Below are 24,534 nucleotides of genomic sequence, written 5' to 3'. Positions count from 1 at the left end.
AAAGTTACAACTAACAAAAACATTCAAGGACAGTTTATTTTTTTTCCTGAAAACATATCTTAGAAACTTCTAAACCCAGAAACTTCTTTTAGGCTGAGACCAAAGAATCCACAGAAGTTGTGAAATGGCAGAGAATAAAAAAATATAATAATATTTTTAAAAAAGTGACCTAACATATGCAATTTTCTTGTAATGAACCATTGAAATGTTGCTAATGAGGCACAGAATATATTTTCACAAGTTTTTTTAAAGTATTTTCTTATACTTAATCATTGTATAGCGATCTGCCATCCGTAAAACATCTCAATTTACTTTACAAACATTATTAATCTGTTCATTCATAGATGTTTATATCCACTTAATCAATTTATTTTGCATCTATTAACAAATTGACAAATGCTTTTAAAATACAGTGATTAAAACAAACAAAACCATCTTAAAAAAAACGTACTGACTTCTTAGTGAATTCATCATAATCAGCTTGAACGGTAGATTCTTGAAAACCAATCCACCAGAGCAAAAATAAAGTATTTCTGATTCTGATTCTGATCTGATGTTTCCCATCACACAGAGAACGAGGGAAACGCTCAGCCACCACTGTGGAATGCTGGGAGATGCCCTCTACAAGGAGAACGACTTTGCCCTCATTATTGACGGGAAGACTCTCAAATACGCCCTCACATTCGGAGTGCGACAGTACTTCCTGGACCTCGCCCTGTCCTGTAAAGCTGTCATATGCTGCAGGTAAGATTTACTCCTGAAACAATAAAATAAACCAGAGACAATAAATTCCAGCGTCCAAAATGAAAGACGATGTTCTTACTGCCAAGACTTTACGTACCGAATCTGTTGCTGCACTTGAAATGCACTGCACAAAAAGTGTTTTAATACTATACAGTACGGTACACTCCTCACATGGTGAAGTCACTCTAAAGTATCCACTTTAATGCAGCAGATCAAAAATGTATAGAGATGGTAAATTCTTTAATTTTCCACTTTTTACGACGTAATAAAATTGCGTATTTTTGTCAGACCAATAGCCCCAAACCCATAGATGATTTTACAGTGATAATAAAACAACGAAATGAAGCAAATCCTCACAGATGAGAATCTGAAAATGAGTAATGTTTTTACTTAAAAATGACTTGAATTAAATTAAAAAGCCCTATGGCTGAACTACAAAGTATTATGTCTTCGCCAGAAAGGTCATCGAGTATTTTATGGCGGCAGTTTAAAAAGTGTGATAGTTGTAAATTTAAATGGCAACTTTCAACATTATGCAGGTACACTGTTGACCTGCCAAGGCCACATAAATAATAGGAAGTACTTAAGTACTCAAGCAACCATGACGGGGTCTGGGGCCAGAAATCAGCACCGTGTTTTCAGAACAACAGCAAACCTTATGACTCCGTGCATTACGTAAAATTAGGTATTTATTTTTCCCTCACTTCTACCTGCCTTTGCCTTGTGCACACTCTGTGGGCACTAAGAGACACCAGGAGATGAATGAGGCCTCTTAAAACCACGGAGAACATAAACATTTAACAATTTCACAGCTTAAGACAGACATGCAGTTTACGACATCGTCTCTGGAGACTCTCGGCACCGTACGCTACCCCCAAACCTCTGGTGCACTAAGAGGAAGCCCCTGTGTGGGAGGCTACACACCCTGCTGTCAGTGAGGGCATTAAGTCAAGTTTTAAGTCGTGTAAAGGAAGAGTTATAAGATTTGTCACAACCATCACGTAATGATTGGCTTTACTTAATGGACCTGATAAGAAAGGTCTTAGAGGGTCTCTCAGAGAAGGGAGAAAGAGCAGTAGACTGGGGGGATGCATCTCCCAGAATATAACAAGTAGTGTTTTTAGTGGTACAGTAGTGCCCAGTTCCCCATACAGTCCTTGTCACTGCCAGCTTTACTGTTGGTACATCATCTTAAAGTTTTCATGTTTTGTTTGTATTACAATACAAAGTAGATTTAAAGTGTTTTTTTACACCGATCAGCAGAAAAATGCACTTTAATATCAAAGTGAAAGCAGATCTCTACAAAGTGACTTCAATTAATTATGAAATATAAAGAATAAATGCATAAATATTTAGCCCCTGTAACAAGACACAGTTAAATCATCACTGGTGCAGCCAACATAATTAGGTAAAGGTGCTAAATTCAAAATTCAGAGCATTTTTATAGCCCCTTTCACACAGAGATTCCGAAATACTGCCGTAAAGATGATCCGCCGCTACGCCGGCTTTGCTTTTTCACACTGGACCAAACAATGGTGTGCAATTTTAGATAGCATGCCGGCATCGCGGAAGCAAAAGGGGCGTGACGTTAAACACAACAGCGTCTGCATGTGTAGTCCCGCCGTGCCTTTTACAAAGACATCGGCTCAGCTCCGTGACTACCTCTGCTGCCGGCTCAGCGGCAGAACAACTCCGTCCTCCCATTCCGCCTCCGTCCCTTTCATACAGAACAGTGAAGAGGAATAATGGAGCAACTTTTCCCGCCTTGAACAGGCTGTGTGAAAAGGGGCTTATGACTGAGGGATTGCCTCCGCGCGGCTCTCAACATGGCGATGGCCGAGCCAGCGGCTAGCAGCTTACGGCACAAACAGTGCAAACAGAGATAACAGTGTTAACCTGGGGGCTAACTAGAGAGTGGGCGTTACACTTCCACGACGACGCTGTGGGTCGGGACGGCGTTATCAGCGGTAACCGCCGTATGGGCGCAGTGCAGAGCGGCGCCTATTAGCTAGCCAGCGGGGCACACTGTTTTCTATGGGCAATGACACTATAGACAGACATGTGCCTCCTCCTATATGCCACCAGCTGTCTCACCTGACAGTGAGGAGCTTGACCATGAAGACTTGGAGGTCAACTCTGTCCCCAAGATCTCACCTTCCTTCACACATTCTTGTCCTCCAGCAGGACATGACATGGCTTCCCACCTTATGTGATACCCTGTCAAGTCAGGAGCACTGCCACTGGGGATTAAATGAAGTCTCTTTCTTCCCTTTGCCACCGAGGCACCTGCTCTTTTGTAATTCTTAAAGATATATTCTGCACAAAATGCCCCTTTGTTTATTTTTAGGGTGTTCACACATCTGGCACGACTGTCTGCACGCCTTAATCTACAATTCTACAAAGTTAAGGAAGAGCGTTGCGTTTTGCCAAGTGCTGATCTCAAGAATGGATATTATTTTATGCACACCCCAGTTATACTGCCCAATTCTGGGAAAGTAGGAAATAGAATTTCCTGGACAAGTATAGTCTCACATCTCTCACACGTCTTACCTTGTCCTTTGCACTGCTTACTGTATGACCCACTGGGATTTTGCCACATTCATTTGCACTTGCTGATGAACACAAATCAATTTATGAAATACCCATTGTGTAATATTCCCTGTGCTACTGCTCCCTTCTAGAGTATCTCCTCTTCAGAAGTCCGAGGTGGTGGAGATGGTAAAGAAACAGGTGAAGGTGATCACGCTGGCCATTGGTGATGGTGCTAACGACGTGGGAATGATCCAGACAGCTCATGTCGGTGTGGGAATCTCAGGCAACGAGGGTCTGCAAGCAGCAAACTCCTCCGACTACTCTATTGCCCAGGTGAGCACAATGGCATTGGCTTACAGCAAGTGAGAAGTATGTTTAGATTAAATTAGATGTAGTTTTGTTGGCATTGCACACAAATAGTACAATGAAATGCAGTTGTTTCCTCATTTGTAGTTAGAGATAGAAGACATAAGCATCTAAAGTGGGAACTTTACCGTTATTATTTAATTATGATGCAGAAATTAACATTTCTAAAGTAACTTTGACCTGATGCTGTCTCATCTGTTATCAGAGAGGGTCAGCGAAAATTATTCCAATGCACTTCATATATTTGTTAATTTGATTGGACAGAGTACGTTAATAAACATCATTATAAAATACAAGATGTAAATATGCAGGAGTTAGCAAGAATGCTAATTTACATCCTTAGCCTTAGGCAGGCAACAAAAACAGAAACATTACAAGTGACAATATACAGACAAATATACAATACACAAGTAGAAAAAGACTTGTACATTGTGCAACGTCAAGTTAAAAGTGATCACCTTCAACCTGACATGACACGTAATGTCAAGTCTTAAAGTTTGATTGATTAGCTACTTAACTGTTAATAATAATCAGACAAGATTGACAGAAGACAATCTTCAAGACTTATAGAGCTAAACAAAAAAAAAAATCAACACCTTTGAAAAGTTATTTCTGTTGGAACAAAAATATCCACAACCTGACACCTAAGATAAAGTATGTACATAAAATGAAAAATAAGACTAAAAGACCACATTTTACACTTTTGCAGTATTAAAACATGATTTTAACTTGATAAAAATGTGTTCTCAATTTGATTCATAAAAGTCAGATTCCACAAATTGGCAGTCCTCTCGTTGTCGTCTCAAGTGTAAAATGTGACAGTGATAGCTCGGCACATTGTTCTGAGTAACAATAGGGCATATGTCTGCTAGGGCTTTAGCTTATACAGTAGAGTAGTAAACCCTGTAAAACAGACATCTTGTGACATCCAATTCCCAACATAACCACACAGAAACAGATCCCGGCAAAATGCTGCTTAAATACATGCTTACATCTGAGTAACCAGTTTGTCTGAAACTCTGCATCGATATGTGATACCCATAAGCAACAAAAGCCCTGAAGTTCCTGTATCATGGCTCCGTTTCTACACAGCACGCCACTCAGTACATCATGTTTCTATTACAGCCACGGGGCTCGAGAGTACTGGAAAGCAACAGTTGACTAAAACACAGTGCGCTCTCTGTGCTTCAGTATGCAATTACCATTCAAGAGACTTGGGTTTGTCTTAAGTGCCCCCTTCAATCGGCACGACATGTAAAAGTCTTTCAAAGACAGGTGGCCTCTTATAATCCATTTAGGTTGTGTCCCAGCATCAAATTAAATTACACCTCTAGACTTCCAGTGGTGTTTTCCATATATTGGCGTAACGGTACATTAACTGTAATTTGCAGTCTGCAAACTAAAATCAATCTTCAGAAGTTGTGCAACTTGCTTTTCTCTTCCACTACATGATTTATATGAATGTTCTGGAGTATCAGATGAGCTCTGTGCTCCTGTAGATAATTAGGGAACTAGTTTATAAGATTTAAAGAGGAAATATTATACTCATTTTCAGGTGCATACTTGAATTTTGTTTTTCTAGAACATGTTTACACGCTTTAATGTTCAAAAAACACTTTATTTTTTCTAACACCGGCTGTTTTGCAACACCTCTTTTCACACTCTGTTTGAAGTCGTGCCATCTAGCCTGCTAGGCAGGTATTATGTAAATGTGTTACTTGGTGACATCACCACGTTAAAGAAGAAAAGGCAGGACTACAATCAAGGCGTTTCAGGCAGTTCAGGAGCAGTGTTTCTGTGGGGGAGAGTAACTCCCTTTGGCGTGCACTTTGGGCTTTGTAACTTTGCAGACCTTTTATATGCACAAAATAACTATATAACACACTAAAGGAAAGGAGTAAAAGCACACCAGGTCCTCTTTAAAGCTCAGAGTTATCTGTTGAAGCAAGTGGAGAGTGAAGAGGCTTTGGGCCGAGGCACCTCTGCTCTCCATCTGTCATCGGCTCAGGTTTGTGTTAACTGATGTTTGAGAGGGGTCAGACAAACCGGGGGCCGCCACTGTGTGCTGTCATTTCACCAAAGAATACTGCGGTGATGTTGAAAGACAAGAAGGCCTTCGAATAAACAAAATGGTGTTTGCCCAAAAAATGTATTCTACCCACCCAACCTCTTACTCTGGTTTTTGAGACTATTTAGGGCGCTTTCGCAAGCCGTAGTCTGTTTGGCTAGTCCGAATCAGAGTGAAATTTATATTTTTGGTTAGTTTTCTATTTAGTCTGGTTCCGTTTCACAGTGCACCAATCAAAGCGGACCAAATTAAATAAATAAATTGCTTAGGGGCGTGTACGAAGAAGCAAATTTATCTTTTTCGTTTCGAGAGCTGCCACTTCTACGCAGGGAATCACGGGCTTTGAAATATTGCTGCTGTTGAGTTTTTTCACTCTGACTCGGTACTGATCTACTGAACATACCAATCCCATGACTTTATAAACATCATTATTTTTGTGGCCTTTATTTAGCATATTCTGTATGTTCTCTTCGGCCCAGATGTCAAGCAAAGGGTCAGTCCTCTCCCGCTCGTGTTAACCTGTCGTTTACCTGTATCCATTTCAACAAATTCCCGCAGGCAGCCTGCGTTTTGGTTCGTTTGAAAACGGTCCGAGACCACCTCTCACAAGCGGTCTCTTACAGGTTGTTTTCGGTCCAAACCAGAGTATGATTACTGCGTTCACAACTGCCCAAACAAACCGCACCAGAGTTTGATTAAAACAGACTAAATGTTGGCTTGTGAAAGCGCCTTCAAAAACTTTTCATTTTGTTAGATGGTGCGAGGATGCAGTGTTGATTGTGTTTTGTTTTAGTAATCTACTGGCAACTAAGATGAAACACTTGTTTCAAAGTTCTGCTCCAGTGTAATCACACTTATCAGCCAAAAACTGAAATTGCAAGTTCAACACAGTCCCTAAATGGTGGTATAATTATAAAGCCATTTAACTATTTTGCTTAGCCCTTGGAGACCAATATGAACTCCTCCATTTTCAGCGACTCGAAGCTCGATCTTACAATCTTTTAACTCGACATTTCTGGAATGTGTTAGTGAGCGTCTTTGTCCACAATCAGTCCTCTTTGCTGGGGGATGACAAAACGCTGCTGCTTTCTTTAATCTTCAAGTTCCTGTAACCGCTTCAGTGTTCCAGCACTGATCTCTGATTATGAGGAACCATTAGACAGTGTACTGTACACACAGTCTTCTGCTATTCATTCATCTCGTCGTTTTATTTGCTCCATTTCCTCCCACACAGTTCAAATACTTGAAGAATCTACTGCTCGTCCACGGAGCCTGGAATTACAACCGTGTAGCCAAGTGTATCCTGTACTGCTTCTACAAGAATATTGTCCTCTACATCATTGAGGTAAGAAGCACTCAAGGCTGAGAGTCATGCAATGAATCAGATCTGAATGCAAAGCATTGAGATTTTTCCACACAGCGTGATTAAGTGTAAAGGCAAAGATTCCTTGTTAGAGTTTCCATGTTTGTGTTTCTGTTGACTGGACCTTCACATTACCTGCCAGTTGGTGCAGCTCCTGGGCGAATAGTTTTGAGTTTTGACGTACCCAGACAGAATATACACAAACAAACAGACACACACACACACACACACACACAGTAATGGAGGGAAAACTACACCTAATTAACTGGAAGTCTGCCTCTCAGAAATCCTCGCCAGTTATTAGATCCTTGGAATATTAATCCTCACAGCTCATCTGAATAATCGTGGAGCCGCCTCACCAGCAATGCTACCTTTTCTTTTTCTGCCCCTAGGATTACATTATTATTAGGATATTAATTTCACACTGTGTTGATAGAAAATATTTGTATTTATTATTTTTTTATTCTTTTTAAACCAGGTTTGTCCCATTAAGATCAAAGATCTCTTTTACAAAGAACCTTGGCCAAGAATAGCAGCAACACAGAGTTTCAACAATCAACATAAAGGCACATGGTAACATTAAAAGTGATCAGATACAACTTTTGCACACAGACATACTGGACACAATCCTGTAGTTTTCACCACAGTTTTAAACTTATTCAGACAAACAATTAGTGGACTTTGAAAACTAGAAGAGCAACAATAAGAAAACATTGGGTACTAACAAAATAAGAACAAATCGTGGATACGAACAAAAATAAGTGGAAATTTGTTCATGTATCACGTCCTGCATGAGGCCCAATATGTGATAATATTTACTAAAATATTCAGAGTCACAAAAATATTATCTACTTGAATGGTTTTCTAGTGTTTAGCTTGATAAAATACTAAAAAACTAAATGTTCTCAAGCGTGATGATTTGACATTGAACCACAGGACCTCTAAAGGAGAATCTTGTCAAGATAAAGTTAAGACGATGAATTAAAACATTACATTTTTGATCATCCCTGTCATTATTAAAGTGTTACTGTACTGATGATCCAGGAATATTTGCTTTGGATGGAACATTAAGAACAGGTATTACATGTCTGTATATCAATGGATGATGGTGAGGAAGGTTCACACACACACACACACACACACACACACACACACACACACACACACACGAGTCTGTCGGTGTGCGGTCGGTTTGATGATGGCATTTGACAGATACCAGACCCAGCACTGATTGCAGGTTCAGAGCTATAACCAAGAATGACCAGACAGGTTAAGAGCTTCCTATCAGCAGTAGCTTTATCATCAGGAGTGCTCAGATGTTTTGATCTACCGGCGGCCGTGCACTTGACTGACGGAAGCAGCAACTTTGCACCTTCTCAAAATGTCTAAATCAGAAGTCACTACTGAGTGTTTGTCCCACTCTACATATCAGGAAGTTTTAATGGAGATATACTGCTGCTATACTGTATGTAATCTACTTACCTTGCAATTCTGGAGCCATATGCTTATAAGAATAAAATGTGTTCTTATTGCAAGTTAAATACCACCAGTGCATCTCTCCAGTATTTAGTTTGTTAATTATGTAGGAACTCTATCAGCCACAATGTGGAGCATTGTCTTTGGCTTTACCAAACAGCATAAACTTAAAATAAAAACAAGACAAGTAAGGACATACATAAAGAGCAGAACTAGGGCTGTCAAAGTTAACGCTGTAACTCAAATTTGTTTTAATGCCACTAATTTCTTTAACACATTAACACAACTTTAGGTTTTAAAGCTAGTGGAGATACTGGCATCATATGAAACTATAAAACCTAATGAATCCATCGGTAACAACCATGTCATACTAGCTTCTCGTGAAGGAAGCTAAATAATGCTCCAAAGTTACGTACAATTTTGGCGAGGAAAAACTGGCATGGCCATTTTCTAAGGGGTCCCTTGACCTCTGACCTCAAGATATGTGAATGAAAATGGATTCTATGGGTACCCACGAGTCTCCCCTTTACAGACATGCCCACATGATTTGAGCATATTTTTGATGCTAAATGCAGTACCTGTGAAGGTTTCTGGACAATATTTGTAATTGTTTTGTGTTGTTAATGGATTTCCAATAATAAAAATACACATACATTTGCATAAAGCGAGCATATTTGCCCACTCCCATGTTGATAAAAGTATTAAATACTTGACAAATCTCCTTTTAAGGTACATTTTGAACAGATGAAAAATATGTGATTAATTTGCTATTAATCAAGATTAACTATGGACAATCATGCGATTAATTGCGATTAGATATTTTAATAGATTGACAGCCCTAAACAGAACATAAGAAAGAACAGAACAAAAGATAAATAAATTACTCAGGCATTTAAAGACCCCCCGCCTACTCTCTACTTATGTTGCTTGCGGGGGCCCAGTAGCCTTAGAGAGCAAGTGATTTACGTGCTTCCTCTGCATTTGCGCTGTGAAAAGAGGACAATTTGGAGAGCGCTCCCTGGCCCTGCTATACGGCGGTAAAAAAAGGATCAGCCAAATGTTTTTAAAATATCATCACCACATAACCCGTCGTGGAAATAAGAGCACTTTAAAATTCTCTTTGGTTCATCCTCTTTCTGTGACACTTGACCTCTGATCTCGTTTCTAGTTTATAAACCATGGAGAATCAGTAGACTACCTTTTACATTCCAGCGTGTCTGCTCCTGGCTTATTGTGACCTGGAGTGAAAGAGGGCACTCGGTCTCTCTCCAGTTATAGGAACTGCGACTGTTTGATCATGCTACCCGTTTCCAGATAAGGTAAAATACCAGCTGCAAATGCAGATCCAAAATAAAATTCAATTTGCAGCTAATTGAATTTTCTTTCGGCAGAAACATTACATAAGACATTTCATCTGTGCTCGAAAGTTGGAATTTCTTTCATTTAACCACGTTAGAATAATTTAAAAGAGGTGGCACAGCTTCTGATGTATATATTACATAAATTCAAGACTACAAACCCGTCTTTTATTCTCTTTTTTACTCTTTGCCCTTCATTTGAATCCTAACTGGACCTGTATGCCACAATTCCTCTTTAAACTTTGTTTATCCATTTTATGTGTGTCCAACTACAGCTCCCCTTTGAAACACACCAGGTCCCTTTTCAAAGGAGCTCTTTTTCCTACAATTGGAACATAACATCTTTGGTTCTGTCTGCAGGGCGAGCGTCTTTCTAGCACACCTTTTGTTGCTCTTTGAAAACATAACCCCCCCCCCCTCCCACCCGTGCTCTGCTCCTTCAGGGGATTGGAGTAGATAATAGGACATTTCTTCACTTTTAGTTCTGCTTCAATATTTCAAATGTCCCTGTTTTGTAAGAGCCTGACATCTAACACACCAGCAACCCAGGGGTATGGGTAAAAGCTGCATTTGTTGCGCTAATAGGTTTACTTTTGTGCGTGCATGTTTTTCTCGTCGACTCCCAGGCTACCTTACAAGGAGAAGAATCAAGGATGTTGATGGGAATTTTAACTTTTTTGTTTGCGGCACCATTGTCTGGTACAGTGTGTGTATACCGGGACTGGGAGACTCTGTGTTTAAGCCTCTTTTCGTCTCCCTCTCTTTTCCACCGTGGTCTTTGGTTCTTTTTCCGAGACACAGAGTAGGAGGGTGAAGGATTCTACGGCTATTGTGGAGAAACGTGAATGTGAGCGCAACTTAAGTCTGAGGCTGTTGGAGCAGTTGTATGATATTTCAGGATTTTCTGCGACTCTCTGAGGGTTAATTGTGAGTCAGAAAAAGTAAAGGCTGTCCCTCCAGCGAATGATTGACTGACAGCTGGAACTGCTTCACAGTGTTTCTTTTGGCTTTCGCCACGCTGTTGATTATGGTTTGCATTCCTTTTCCTAATCAGTTAGAGAACAGTTCAACCAGGATCACGCTTGAAACATGACTGTCTATCTAATTGAAAAAGGCGGTTGTAATTGCTCAAATACGGCCCAGTGCTTGACGAACTTTAAGCAGAATTCATAACTCCTACTTTGCTACAAATTACACCATTAACTAAAGGACAGGAGTGAAAAGCATTCAAGCTAAGAGACCTTTTTCCAAAGGAAGCCATAGCAACTTCATTCAAATGGCCGATCCAGCTGGCCACTCGTGTTTGATTGACACATTGCCAGGGTGCTACAGAGGGGGCTGATGGACAAGTGGCATTTATGAGGCAATTACATGAAAGCTCATTCAGCGTGGCTCAGCGTAGTCAGAGGCGGCTCAGAGCTCGCCGACCATTGCGCGCTGAATGAAACCACAGAGGCCGGGCCTGGCATTGTGAGACAGCTCGTGTTTGTAGCTCCACATATTTCCAGCATATTTATCAGCTCCGTCTTTATGTCCCTCTTCATTCTTTGCTTGCTTTGTGTATGAATTCCTTTAGCAATTCTGCAATACTAAAGCTTAAGAGTATCAGGACTCACATTGTTGGGGACAAATGTCATGCTCCCCCCCCCCTCCCCTTTCCAACTCATAGCCACTTCTAGACGAGGCCTTGCAAAGCTGCCTTGGAATCAGTGATTTTTGATTCGCTGATGAATATGCAACAAGTCTTCTTATCGGCTAGCCGCTGCCCAATCCCTCTTTTCTCCGCTCCCGCTTCCCTCCATTACTGTTTTTCACGATGTGCAGTCGGGGATAGAGGCCAGCCACACCCCTCCGCTGAGTGGCACTCAATGAGCAGAAGAAAAGGGGAAGAAAAATCCTGCCTGGTACTTCCCCTAATGAGCAAATCAATGCATCTGTCCCTCAAGAGATGGGAGAGGGAGAAAGAGAGAGGAGCTATTGGGACCCCAAGGACCAGGCCAAAACACTCACACAGAGGCAGTTACCACATGCTATGAATAGGAGCCTTTTTTAACTTAGCACAACAATATATGAGCCCAGAGCCTCTCATTGGGCCGAGCTGTAATTAATTCAGCAGTTTGACCTACTCGCTAGCCTCTCGTTACCGTTGCTTGAGCCACGCTAATAGTTGAACCTGCCTCATGGCTTGGGCTACACATAACCCATAGCAATGGCATCTGAATGTATTTTCAGCAACTCAAAACACTTAAAACTATTCTTGCACTGCCAGCAGATGTACTGCTAGCACACCTCCTGATTCTCATGGTTGCACATGGCCCCAGATTTGTGAACATCCCATGTGTGTGAATTTGAAAACAGGCCCCCCTCGTATAAAAGAAACATCATGGTAGAGTGCACCTGATGGAGAGGAGGGTTGGATCTGTGATGGGTGGGTGTGGCAGAGAGGGGAGGTGGTGAGGGGCACACACATAAACTCAGGCCTCGTCTATAGGCACCCACCCCCCCACCTCACCAAGGGAATGAAGGGTGGGGGTGACAGACATTTGTTTCCATGCATATGCTTACACGATTAAATGGGAAGGCAGATTGGTAGTGGTCGTGTAGAGAGTGGCAGCGGGCGGGTTGGGCCTTCAAACAGGCTTTGTCCCAATCTGAGAATTTGTAGCAGTTCATGCCTTCATAATGAAGTTAAATGAAGCGAGGAAATGCTTGGTTGGCCATGGCCAAAAACACAGCACCCCTGATGTTCTCTCGACAGATCTGGCGTGAGCAAGAGCAGGTTCTGGACCACAAAGTGTCAAACTCCGATTCACTGTCAGCACACAAAGCAGTTTTCGTATGCAGTTCCTCTCCAGGATATGTCAGACAAATCTGCTTTACAGTGAAAAAAGTAAATCAGACGTGCCATTTTTCCTGTATTTCGACTTCTCTGCTTGCACGCTAGTATAGTTTATTTACGATGCCTGGCTTCTGTCCTGATCTTAGAGGCATTGTTTTGCTCAGATAAGAATAACTAATCAAGATACGTGATAAGCCTCATCTCCACCCAGCATATGGTTCACGTTACCTCTGTCTCCCTTTCCTGACACAATACCACAGAGTCTCCATCATTCAGAGTCCCGCAGCCCCGACTCTGCCCCTATAACTAACCCCGTCTGTCACCCACTTGTCTTCAGCTGGATCAAGGAGGGAAATTGTGGTCTTGATGTATGTTTGTAGGTAATCCCGTGATGAATCCAGTCAGCAATTTGCATCGTGGAGGTGGTATCGGCTTTCTCACCGTCTCTCATTTATTTCTAATTTGTTCTGTCGTGGCCTCTTTCTGCCTTCCCTGAGTTTGAAACCTGGCTAACTTAAGGCCCAGACACACCAAGCCGTCATCAAAGAACTAGCAGCGATGAAGGCCGACCGTTGCGTCGCCTCACGCCGCCTTTGTCTTGGCCGACAAGTTGCATTTAAACACACCGCAAAGACTACAGCCGACGGCCAGTTAGCACGGACTAATGACATGTTGATCACAGGTCAGCAGTTCAAACAAACCCACATTAGTTTTAGGATCATCTGGTTTTTTGTTTTCTTTTAATTTTCAGACCAAAACATTTATTTTTCCTGCTTCACTCCCAAAACGAACATTATTGCAAGATGCATCATCTATTGCAATGATTTTAAAGATATATTTCGCAGGAGCTGTTTAATATTTTTCATTTTATAAGAGAGCCTGCAGCCTCTTTCTGAAGTCTCTGTTGTCATAAGACAGTGAAAAATGTAGTGTGACGGAAAAAATGGATTGTTAGCCTGTAGACACAGTCAGCCCGTCTCAAATCTGATAATGGTAACCACTCACCCTCACTATCTCTAATGGAAAGCATATACTGAAAGGGCAATTAGAAAGACTACAGAGATTTAGTGTTTTCATCATCTAGTTTGAAGCCTTCAGTATCAATTTCATGACTAAGTGCCTTACTGATTTTAATGACAGCAATGGGAAAGGGAGATGTGAGTATTTTGGGCATGTTATATTGGTTTGTTAATGAAAATGATGAACTAAATTGTACTTTAGATCTGTGGTTATATTTAAAGGTCTTATTGATAACATTTTTATGTAGAAAAATATTTAAAAAAAATATATCCACAGAGGTTTTTAGAAAGGTGCTGAATAAAAATATGGCTTTTCCTGAAAAATATTATTATGATTGTGAATTAATCATAAAGATTTTGGCGGGTCCAAAATAAATGTTTTGTTTCTCTGTGGAAGATATCAGACGTTTGGTTCCCACTTCTAACAAGGCTTGTGAGCAAATTGTAAAACAACGTTGGTATCACGTGGTATCTCTGGGTCGTCAGTTAGTGTGGAAAAAATGGATAAATGGCTGAGATTGATGGTAAGTGCCTGGCAACGACTTGTTGTGAAATTAATGCAATGGAACAGAGAGGGAGAATGTGACATCTAGTGACTGAATGTTATCAAAGTTATCAATAGCACCTTTAACTGTTGACACTGCTTTCTGTTCTTATTTTTGCTGCTCTAACTCTTTCTTCATGTGATTTTTGTCTCCCTTAGATCTGGTTCGCGTTCGTCAATGGCTTCTCAGGCCAGATCCTGTTTGAACGCTGGTGCATCGGCTTGTATAACGTGGTGAGTGTTAATAAAGTTTACTCTCTAAAAAGCCCACTTTATTCCTTTACCCCGCCGCTCTCTGACAGAGAGCTCATTTGCCGTGGTGCCCCAAAACTGATCCCTTTATTGCGCGACTATGTCATCAACATCTTTAAAAATGTCTCCATTATTTATGACCTGTTGTCAAGTCCATAATCCCTCTGTGGCCTAAACTATGTACTGAATACGAAAGAACAACAGCTTTGGTTGCCCCAAAGAGTGTAGTTAGCAAAGGCGGCTACGTTTGACTGATAAAAAGAATAGGAGGAGTGGAGCAGCAAATGAGCGGGCTGCCGATGTCGGGGGTCCCACAGGGCTCTATAATGGGACCACTCCTAATGAACTCATATTTCATATCTGTCATGAATTAAGTAGAAGTAAAACATGTGCATCTGTGAGTCTGATGTTTAATACCACACAGTTTAAGCCCACAAGGAGTTGATCTGTAACTTTAAACTGTTTATTAAAATCAACTCAATTCAATAAACAAAAATTAATGAGAGAAGTGTGAAGTGAAATTTCCCCACATTCCTGATCGGCCTCAAATGGAAGTAATCTATGGGAGGTACAAACTGTCAAGTGAGAAGGATATTTCCACAGTCCTGCCTCCTGCATTTATTTAATAATAAACCACCTCTTTAGATCCAGTACTGTATTTGGGGGGTGGGAAGAGTCTTTCACTTTATCCAGAAACTGAGGGAATTCCTCCGGCTCAGTGGGAGTCTGTTGGAAGCAGTGGGCTGAATCCGCCCCTCAATGGAGGTCTTCCTGGGCCTGGCTCTGAATAAGAAAGGAGCCCAGTGGAGCATGTCCTGTGGCCCGCTGCTCCTGCAGACTGAGGCCTGCAGACTCCCACTCCAGATGGGGGCTTCAGGGAACTCACACCAACCGAGCCCCCCACCTACACAATACCACCACTCCTCTCTCAGCAGCTGCTATACAGAACAACATTACAACACCACTAAGAAATTACACTTTAGCCAGGCTTAAATACCTGCTTCTTAGTCAAGAGCATCGCAGATGTTCATTGGAGGATGGGTTTTGCATATGAACAGACTTGAAGCATGACGAATCAAAATAAGAAACCCTGAAGGGTTTTAAGGTCAACGGTCTTCAGTGATGTGAAATAAAGAACGGGGGAAGTGGAAAACAAAATGAAGCAAATCCCCCTATAAATGTAACATATTGAGATGGTGGCAATGATGAAGCCAGACGCCTACCTTAAGTAACAATTAGACATTAGATTCTGCTATTTACAATGTGCATACCAGGGGAGGGAATCCCCAGAGGCCCCACGATACGATCTTATCACGATATTTAAGTCACGATTTGATCTTATTGCGATTTTAAACATTTAACACACGCAATAAGATTAGGGCTGTCAATCAATTCAAATATTTAATTGCGATTAATCGCATGATTGTCCATAGTTAATCAAGATTAATTGCAAATTAATCACACATTTTTTTATCTGTTCAAATGTACCTTAAAGGGAGATTTGACAAGTATTTAATACTCTTCTCAACATGGGAGTAGACAAATATGCTTGCTTTTTACAAATGTATACATTTATTATTGGAAGTCAATTAACAACACAAAACAATGACAAATATTGTCCAGAAACCCTCACAGGTACTGCATTTAGCATAAAAAAATATACTCAAATTATAACATAGCAGACTCAAGCCCAACAGGCAACAACAGCTGTCAGTGTGTCAGTGTGCTGACTTGACTATGACTTGCCCCAAACTGCATGTGATTATCATAAAGTGGGCATGTCTGTAAAGGGGGGACTCGTGGGTACCCATAGAACCCATTTACATTCACATATCTTGAGGTCAGAGGTCAAGGGACCCATTTGAAAATGGCCATGCCAGTTTTTCCTCGCCAAAATTTAGCTCAAGTTTGGAGCGTTATTTAACCTCCTTCGTGACAAGCTAGTATGACATGGGTTAGGTTTTCTAGTTTCATATGATACCAGTATCTTCACTCTCTAGGTATCGATACAATATTGCCACGCAAAATATCGCAATACTATGCTGTATTGATTTGTTCCCCCAGCCCTAGTGCATACACAGTAGTTCCATGAATTTGGTGAAGTTTGCAAAGTGATTTTGGCTTGTGGTTGCATAAATGTTTTTTCTTTAATACCTAGAGAGTACATGTTTGGTCAGTCAGACGTGGTTGAAAAAGTTCTAAAACAAAGTTAGCTTGTGGACCTTTTGAGTTGAGATTATTTTGTCACACCTACTGTTCCCAAGATCAACATTGAATTTTCATGCTCAACAATGTTTTAGACGAGAGGTAATTGAATGTCATCACTTCTGAGTTCAGAACAATAAAGGAGGTGATCATTTGTGTGGGTTTCATTTGTTGGATATAAATAGTAATATTTGTGTGAAACTTAAAATAATCTGATTGTATCTCAGATTACCACTGATGTTTCTCTGTGTCTGTGTGTTTTTATGCAGATCTTCACTGCTCTGCCTCCTCTCACTCTGGGAATATTTGAGCGCTCCTGCAGGAAAGAGAACATGCTGAAGTACCCAGAACTCTACAAAACCTCCCAGAATGCAATGGGCTTTAATACCAAGGTAACACTAGTCTCTATCACATGTTCTTCATTTGCACACGACTAGATTTAAATACTATTAGATGACTTTTTATTCTCTCTTTGGTCTTTTTGCTGCATTATCTTCAGTATTTTCCTTTTCAAGTCATATCTGGTCTCTCTTCTGCTCTTTGCAGCTACAGTAATATCATTTCTTGATATGGAGCTCTCAAGTTTCTCCAAATCTAGTGCAATCTTGTAAGAAAATATCCCTTGAGGAAGGAATTAGTATTCAGTTAATATTTGGTAGTTTTCCTAACCTGTTTTTGGTGCCGTTGGTCTGGCCTAATTTACTGTTTACACACCTGGAAGATGATTTTTATGTTCAACTTCTAAAAGGGGCGTATCATTACTGCGATTTTTGTATTTTTATAAAGCTCAACAATTGTCCCCAAAAACTCACAAATCTGTTAATTTTCCGTTGTATCATCTAAAATTGAGAATTTATTTTGTGCTCCACCACACAAATGAGAAGGTCAAATGTTACAGCTCTTACAACCAATCAACATCAAATTAATGACACGAGATGTTCCTGTCGTGTTGTTGTTGTTCAGGACTGATGCGTCTCCCGTCACAGTGACCTGGCAGCTGCAGTCAGTGGGTCTCCGGTCGTAGCCTGGTTTGGCCTGGCTTGACCTATTCTGTCTGGTGGCAAGGGCTGTCCGTTAGCTTTCCCCCGCTGGTAATAAAGATGTCTCCTCCTTCCTGGACCCTCCTCACAGGCGTGGTGACCTGGTTAGCACAGCATGGAGGTGGATTAAAGACGGATTGGCCATGGCGGTCAGGGGCAGGGAAGGTCAGATGGGTTTGGGGGGATGCAGCAGAAAGAATCGGGGGGGAAGGAGGGAATAGAGAGAGTGTGCTGTCATTGTGTGACGGCGTTTGTTGCGGAAAATTATGCAATTTGTTTAAGTGAGGGAGTTGTTTGTTCTCAGAGCAAAGCTGTCAGATTGAGTTTAACCCATCCAGGACCACACTCAATGTGTGAAATGAGTTTCCATCTTCAGGTTTACTGAGCAAGGACTGCTTACTTCTGTTAAAAGTGACAGTTTTCAGATTGAACAAGTAAAGAATAAATAAAATAGGAAATCAGAGAGATATTTGTCCTCACAACTGATGATTTAATCGTCCGTTTTTGTTAAATTCTGTTGAAGGGTGGATTTTCCCTTCATTAACTTTTTTGAAGACTTCATTACCTTCTTGTGCCAAAAAAGGATCACAGAAGTATGCGTCTGATAGTTAGAAGCAAATGAACCTCAATTTTGTTTAGGCCACATTTTCCAAGACCCATAAATGATGACTCGGCCAGGTCAGCAGGTTGTTTTTGCTGGCTTGTCGACTCTTTTCCCGAGATATTTTCCTTGCAGCTGGCCCGAGGCGAGGCGAGAAAATCCAGCAGGAATTTGGCCCCTCGAAGCCTGTCTTTCTGCACGCCTGGCTCTTTTGTACACAACAGATACTGTCTTTGTGAATTAAAGCTGTTTGTGTTGAGGTGAGAGAAGGGAGTGACCGAACGCTGTTAGAAGCTCGAGGGCGTGGCTTCAACTGGGCCGCCCGTTCTCTTTTAATTACATATACCTGACACGTGAGTCACGCCAATAAAGCAGGCTCCCCTTCATGTGGTTGTTGTAATTACAGTAGTTTACCAGCAACTACCACCTCTTTCACAGCACTTTTCCCTCTTTTTCTTCCCTCTTAACTCGCTGGTTCAAAAAGGAACAGGAAGGGGTGGGCAGCTCTGGAAATATTTGGCTCAATATTAATTACCGGCATTCATGCTTTTTTTTTTTTTGGCAATTAGGATTTCCACAAAGGGCAGAATCTTTACAGGACAGACCGGGCATTCATTCGGAGGGGATCCTTAGCAACTCGCCGGGATACAAGGGAAAGAAAGAGAGAGAGCAGGGTGGTTGGAGGGGTGAAAGGGAGGATCACACTGTGACAAATGATTATGAACATTTATTGATTTCATTAGCATTCATTATTGCGGAGGGGAAATGAGGGCTTGTTTGCACCCCCACAGTGTTTGGGAACGGGATAGAGGAGAGCTGAGCCTGTCAATGGGAGGCTAATTGGCATAAACATGATGTGATTGTAACATTAGTGATAATTTAGTCCACATTTGACCACAGAGATGGAGGGGTGGGGGTTGGTTTCAGTCACCCTTGCCTCAGTGTATTGGGTTTTGTGTACACAGTGGGAGGGTGAGGTAATCCTGGGGAGGGAGGGGGCTGCTATGGGACTTTTTTTTGGTTGATAGGAAAGGTGAGGAGGTCGTGCCACAGAGGCCAAGGTTTATTACAAAGACTCACAGTCTAGAACAAGACTTTTCCTTTCACTGTACCCTACTCCTCTCCTCCTCCTCCTCCTCCTCCTCTTGGAATAACCCTGCGGTGTAAAGCACTACTACTAGTTATTCTAAAATGACTCAAACCTGTGGAAATCCCGAGAAATTTTGACTTTCAGGGTGTCCGATGTGTCTCAAATAAGCCGTGTTTTATGTTTTACTGACAGATTTGCTGAAGTTGTTGAAAAGAGTGTTTTTAAGAAAGCGAGCCTCTTAACTCGTCGTCTGCCAAGAGCCGATGATTAATAAAGAGGCCAAAGATTAAAAATGTGATGTTTTTTTCTGTTTTTATTTTTCCTCCGTCAGCCGTTTACTCTGATGATTTTTCAGCTCTCAGAAGTAACACCGGCGTCTGGGTCAGCACAGGGAGGAAAAGGGGGCACGAATGTGGAGCAGTTTTTTGGCAGAATAGATTTCACGGCTGTTTCATGCTACATCGCCCATTAGTGTTTTGTTTGGCTCTGGCGTTGCATAATGTAAATCTGAAACAAGGTGGTTTTGGAGTGGGAGTATTGATATAAACGGCTCATCCAAAGTCTGCATGCTTGCGTACACAGACACACACGCAGACTGCGGTCCACACCGCGATTTTCCAGGCCCTTAATAATTACCATGAAAACAGCTTAATCTCTGTCAGGCCTGTCAGTCTCCCTGTGTGTGTTTTCAGACTGATTTCTGCTTGTTTAAACCCTTCTGTCATTTATTTCTACACCAGTTAAAATTCTCACATGAAAGGGCCAAAGCCTAATGAAATGTAATGAGAGGAAACCCTCACACTAGCAGCACATATATTAATGTATAATGTTCGTATAGTCGAGGCGAGGACGTGTATTTCACAGTTTCTTATGCTTTTTTCTTTGATTCTGTTAAATACGTTGTAAACTAGAAGTTAAAACCTGCACACTGACGTCGCCCACTTGCCTTTCACTGCTCGTACACACACTCAGCAGCCTCTCTCTCCCCCATAACACACACAGAGGATATACAACGTGTCTGTCAGCGGGGTGGCCATTCAGCGAGGAGGCCCCGACAAAACCGCCACTTAGCCTAGCGCTGGGCTGGCACAAAGGGCCCAGGTCAGGGGTCACTTGGAAGGCTGGAGCTCCCCACACCCTTTTCTCATGCTTTTTTTTTTCTCTCTGTCTCCCTCGCTCTTCTTTGAATCTCCTGCCGCCTCCAACCCCCCTCCCACCCCTCTCTTCCTCCTCCATCCTTCTCCCCTCTATTTTTTGCAGGTCTTCTGGGCCCATTGTCTGAACGGCCTCTTCCACTCCGTCATCCTCTTCTGGTTCCCCCTTAAAGCCTTCCAGCATGGTAAGTAGCTCCCAGAGACTCCGCCCTCGGTGGACCCGGTGGATGAAGAGGGAGGACAGTCAAACACACATACTTTGTCTTAATTAGTTCTCTCTCTTCAACCGCACGGTCATGAATTACAAACATGTGTGTGCTCCGGGAAAAGCGACACACACTCTAACAAGACCTGCTGAAATGCTTTTGCACAGTTATTCGCGCTTACTTCATTTTTTATAAACACAACACACAAACTTTCCCAGTGATTGTTCAGAGCAAACACGATGCTTTTTTATCCAAATAGACTATTATCAGTCAATCAATTTAATTCACAATAACTTTATTTATCCGTATAAGGTCAATTGTGCACATTAAGATGCAAGGTTTCTGTGTGCGAGTGCAGAGAGAATGGGGATCTTGTGGCTTAAGTCTTGGCTGGCCAGAGCAGAGGACCACACAAGCTTGTGCCTGCTCTCCAAACAAAGGCGCCAAGCCCCTTCACTCTGACTGACAGGCTGTCAGCAAAGCCTCAGCGCACACAAGACATGTGACCAGCCGGAAGTAAAGGGAAAGGGAGCCTCTCTTTCTTTCTTTACTGGCAGTTGCACACTGCTGATATATTTTAGCCTCAGCCCAAACCCACGTGGGCAGTTTGGAGCAATATGTCTGTTTAATTTGCAGTTAATTTCTGTTTTTATTAATTTAGGAAATTCTTCTGTTTTATGAAAAGTGTTCTCAGTAGGCTGGATTCCGATTTAATGGCAGAATAAATAACCATTTTGTCAGAAAAACAGTCATGTTATTTCTATTTCAGCAGAACATTTAGTTTCTGACCCTGCAGTGTAAAGCAGTACTAATAGTCATTCTAAAATGACTCAAACATGCGGAAATCCTAAGAAATTTTGACTTTCGGAGTGTCCAATGTGTCTCGAATAAGCCGTGTTTTATGTTTTACTGACAGATTTGCTGAAGTTGTTGAAAAGAGGCCTCTAACTCGTCGTCAGCCAAGAACTGATTATTAAAAAGAGGCCAAAGATTAAAATGTGATGTTTTTTTCTGTTTTTATTTTGTTTAATTTGCAGTTCATTTCTGTTTTATTAATTTAGGAAATTCTTCTGTTTAAGGAAAAGTGCTCTCAGTAGGTTGGATTCCGATTTAATGGCAGAATAAATATCCATTTTGTCAGAAAAACAGTCATGTTATTTCTATTTCAGCAGAACATTTAGTTTCTGACCATGATTAATGCGCACCGATTCAGCTTCTCGGTCTTACTGATGGCTTTTCATTGAAACACTCTTTCCTAATAGTTGCGATAGACAGAATTAACATTCCAGCCTCTCTCAAAGGGCAGTAATGGAAGCAGCACTTGACTGTGGTTTTCACTTCACGTTTCCCATGTCCACTTTTCTATCCGAGTCTCTAGCAGAGCGTTTTACAGCAAAGTTCACACTGAGATGTACTAAAAGTAATATCCTCCGTGCTGTCTGGTTGTTTACTCTTTGGATCACCTAATGGAAATCTGTATGAAACCAAAGAGCTGAAAAGAGACAGCTTTGGCCCTAAAAGCTCCTGTTGTTGATTCCCTTCACAGATACTGTTTTTGGCAACGGAAGAACTCCAGACTATCTCCTCTTAGGCAACATGGTTTACACAGTAAGTGCACCAATCTTCTTGACAGCAGTATTTCTGCTGTGTTAAACGGTTCAGGTGCCTGAGCCAAGTGTTATCCAATTTCTGTGAATAAACACCAGTTGGACTTCCTTTTCTTCTGCTTTTCATTTTGTCTCCTGATACTGTGTGTAAAACAAAAAAATATGTGTGATGCACTTCCTGTGACCAATTTTACTATTGAAGAGGGACTTGGTGTTAATGTCATTGTGATTTGTGTCTCCCCAGTTTGTGGTCATCACAGTTTGTCTTAAAGCCGGCCTTGAGACCTCGTCCTGGACCATGGTAGGTTGATGGCTCTATCCTCTCTCGTTAAGGTTCTGCTATCTCTTGTCAGTTGCTAGTTGCATAAAAGTAGACCTAGTCTTTGTCTTAAATATAACTTTTAAATTTACCTGTTGCATAAAGCTTCCCCATGAGTGACTAATGTAAGACTGACTTAGATAGCCTGTCGTGCAATGCATTATGGGTGAAATATGACACTTCACAGAAGAGAAAAAGTATGGGATAAAATAAAATAAAAGGTAAACAGCATAAATCCAACGTTTTTTAGAACCTTTAAAGACGTTCAGAAACAATTCAAGAATATAGTACAAGAATCCCAAAAAGATAATTATTTGAAATAGTTAGCTAAAAGTTAGCTAATAGGAATGGATAAACAGTTGAAATAGTTAGCTAAAAGTTAGCTAAAAGTAATGGAGAAACAGTTGAAATGATAAGCGAAAAGTAATGGAGAAACAGTTGAAATGATAAGCTAAAAGTAATGGAGAAACAGTCGAAATGATAAGCTAAAAGTAATGGAGAAACAGTTGAAATAGTTGACCTTCTAACAGATTGTTGCTATAGCAACAAAGCTCTTACCTCCTGCATTTTATATGACCACCGTTACTTGTGACATATTTTACATCTTCTTCTTATCTCCAGGTCTCTTTATGGTTTGTTTCCCACTGAGCTTGTAACTGTAAACCCAGTGAATGACACGTACCATATGGTAACTCCTTCAAGTTGCCAGAAGCCACTCAGTGTGAACCTTTATGTCAAAATCATAAAAAATGGCAACGAACAAAGACAGTATAATGTATGAAAAGTATGGCCCAAATGCCCTATAGCTCAAATCTGCAGTAAACTAAGAGCTTAAACAATTTCTGTTTCCTTGCTGTCCTCTGATTGTCCACCAACAGTTCAGTCACATCGCCATCTGGGGAAGCATCGGCCTGTGGGTGGTGTTTTTCATTATCTACTCGTCCCTGTGGCCCCTCATCCCTCTGGCTCCCGACATGTCAGGAGAGGTAAGCACACACATGCTAGCGTGTACTCACACACATGCTTACACACATCTACACACTCTCACAGCGACAACTTCCTGTGGAGCTAAAGAAACTGCTGATATAATCGTCTATCACTGACAGACCTGCAGTGACTCATAACTCATTTTCTGCTACAGACACATGCTGGTGGGAAATAACCGAGTTAAACTTGACACAGGTCTTTGTAAGGAGAGCCAGAGGGGTGTAGACTGTCAGACCTCTGGCTTGTGTTGCATAATGACTTAATTGGGCCAATTAGCCCAATGTTTGTGTTACATTGCCCTCCCTCGGCTCTGAGTATCCACAGGTGACATTGAAATAATGAAGCAGTCTGCAAGCTAAGCAAAGAGAGGCGAGGATGTATTTGGTATACACACTGATGTCCTGCAAATCTACCCAACAATCACCAGGATCAGAAATTGAGTTTAAAATACATTTAAACATTAATTTAAATATTTAAAAAGAACCAAATAAAAAAGGCCCCTAATTTTTTTTTTTACACTGTTTACTTGTTTGAGTTGTTGTTTACATGTGAATGGGACTACTGTCTCGCTGGGTCACCACAGGTGGTCAATGAGAGCCTATTAACCACAGGTGACATTTCCCAGTGCATTCTGGGGAGCATCTTTTCATTAGAGAACAAGAACACAGCAGGAGGCTATTCAAAGAGAAGGGCTGGCACCACACAGCATGCAGTGGGAGAATATCTGTCTATCTGGGGTTCTGTTTGTGTGTGTCCTGTTTGAG

At 41.4% G+C, this 24,534-nt stretch overlaps 1 protein-coding gene across 6 annotated transcripts in view; it reads left to right on the top strand.

Annotated features, from left to right (window-relative positions):
- Window positions 1–24,534, top strand: part of atp8a1 (ATPase phospholipid transporting 8A1) — a 123,714-nt gene that overhangs the window by 82,055 nt on the left and 17,125 nt on the right. For all 6 annotated transcript variants that reach the window (XR_005208301.1, XM_037780973.1, XM_037780972.1 and 3 more), the window contains 9 exons: window positions 572–744; window positions 3,426–3,609; window positions 6,945–7,055; window positions 14,469–14,543; window positions 17,036–17,158; window positions 20,758–20,836; window positions 22,404–22,465; window positions 22,709–22,765; window positions 23,662–23,769. Coding sequence is in view for 5 of the 6 variants with exons in the window: in XM_037780973.1 (XP_037636901.1) it covers window positions 572–744; window positions 3,426–3,609; window positions 6,945–7,055; window positions 14,469–14,543; window positions 17,036–17,158; window positions 20,758–20,836; window positions 22,404–22,465; window positions 22,709–22,765; window positions 23,662–23,769 (972 nt within the window). In the remaining variant the exon portion in view is untranslated. The remainder of the gene's footprint in view (window positions 1–571; window positions 745–3,425; window positions 3,610–6,944; window positions 7,056–14,468; window positions 14,544–17,035; window positions 17,159–20,757; window positions 20,837–22,403; window positions 22,466–22,708; window positions 22,766–23,661; window positions 23,770–24,534) is intronic.

Source organism: Sebastes umbrosus, chromosome 9 (genome assembly GCF_015220745.1).
Source record: "Sebastes umbrosus isolate fSebUmb1 chromosome 9, fSebUmb1.pri, whole genome shotgun sequence".
Classification (NCBI taxonomy): Eukaryota; Metazoa; Chordata; class Actinopteri; order Perciformes; family Sebastidae; genus Sebastes; species Sebastes umbrosus.
Note: the sequence above shows the minus strand (reverse complement) of the source record. Positions and strands in the feature narration are given on the sequence as shown.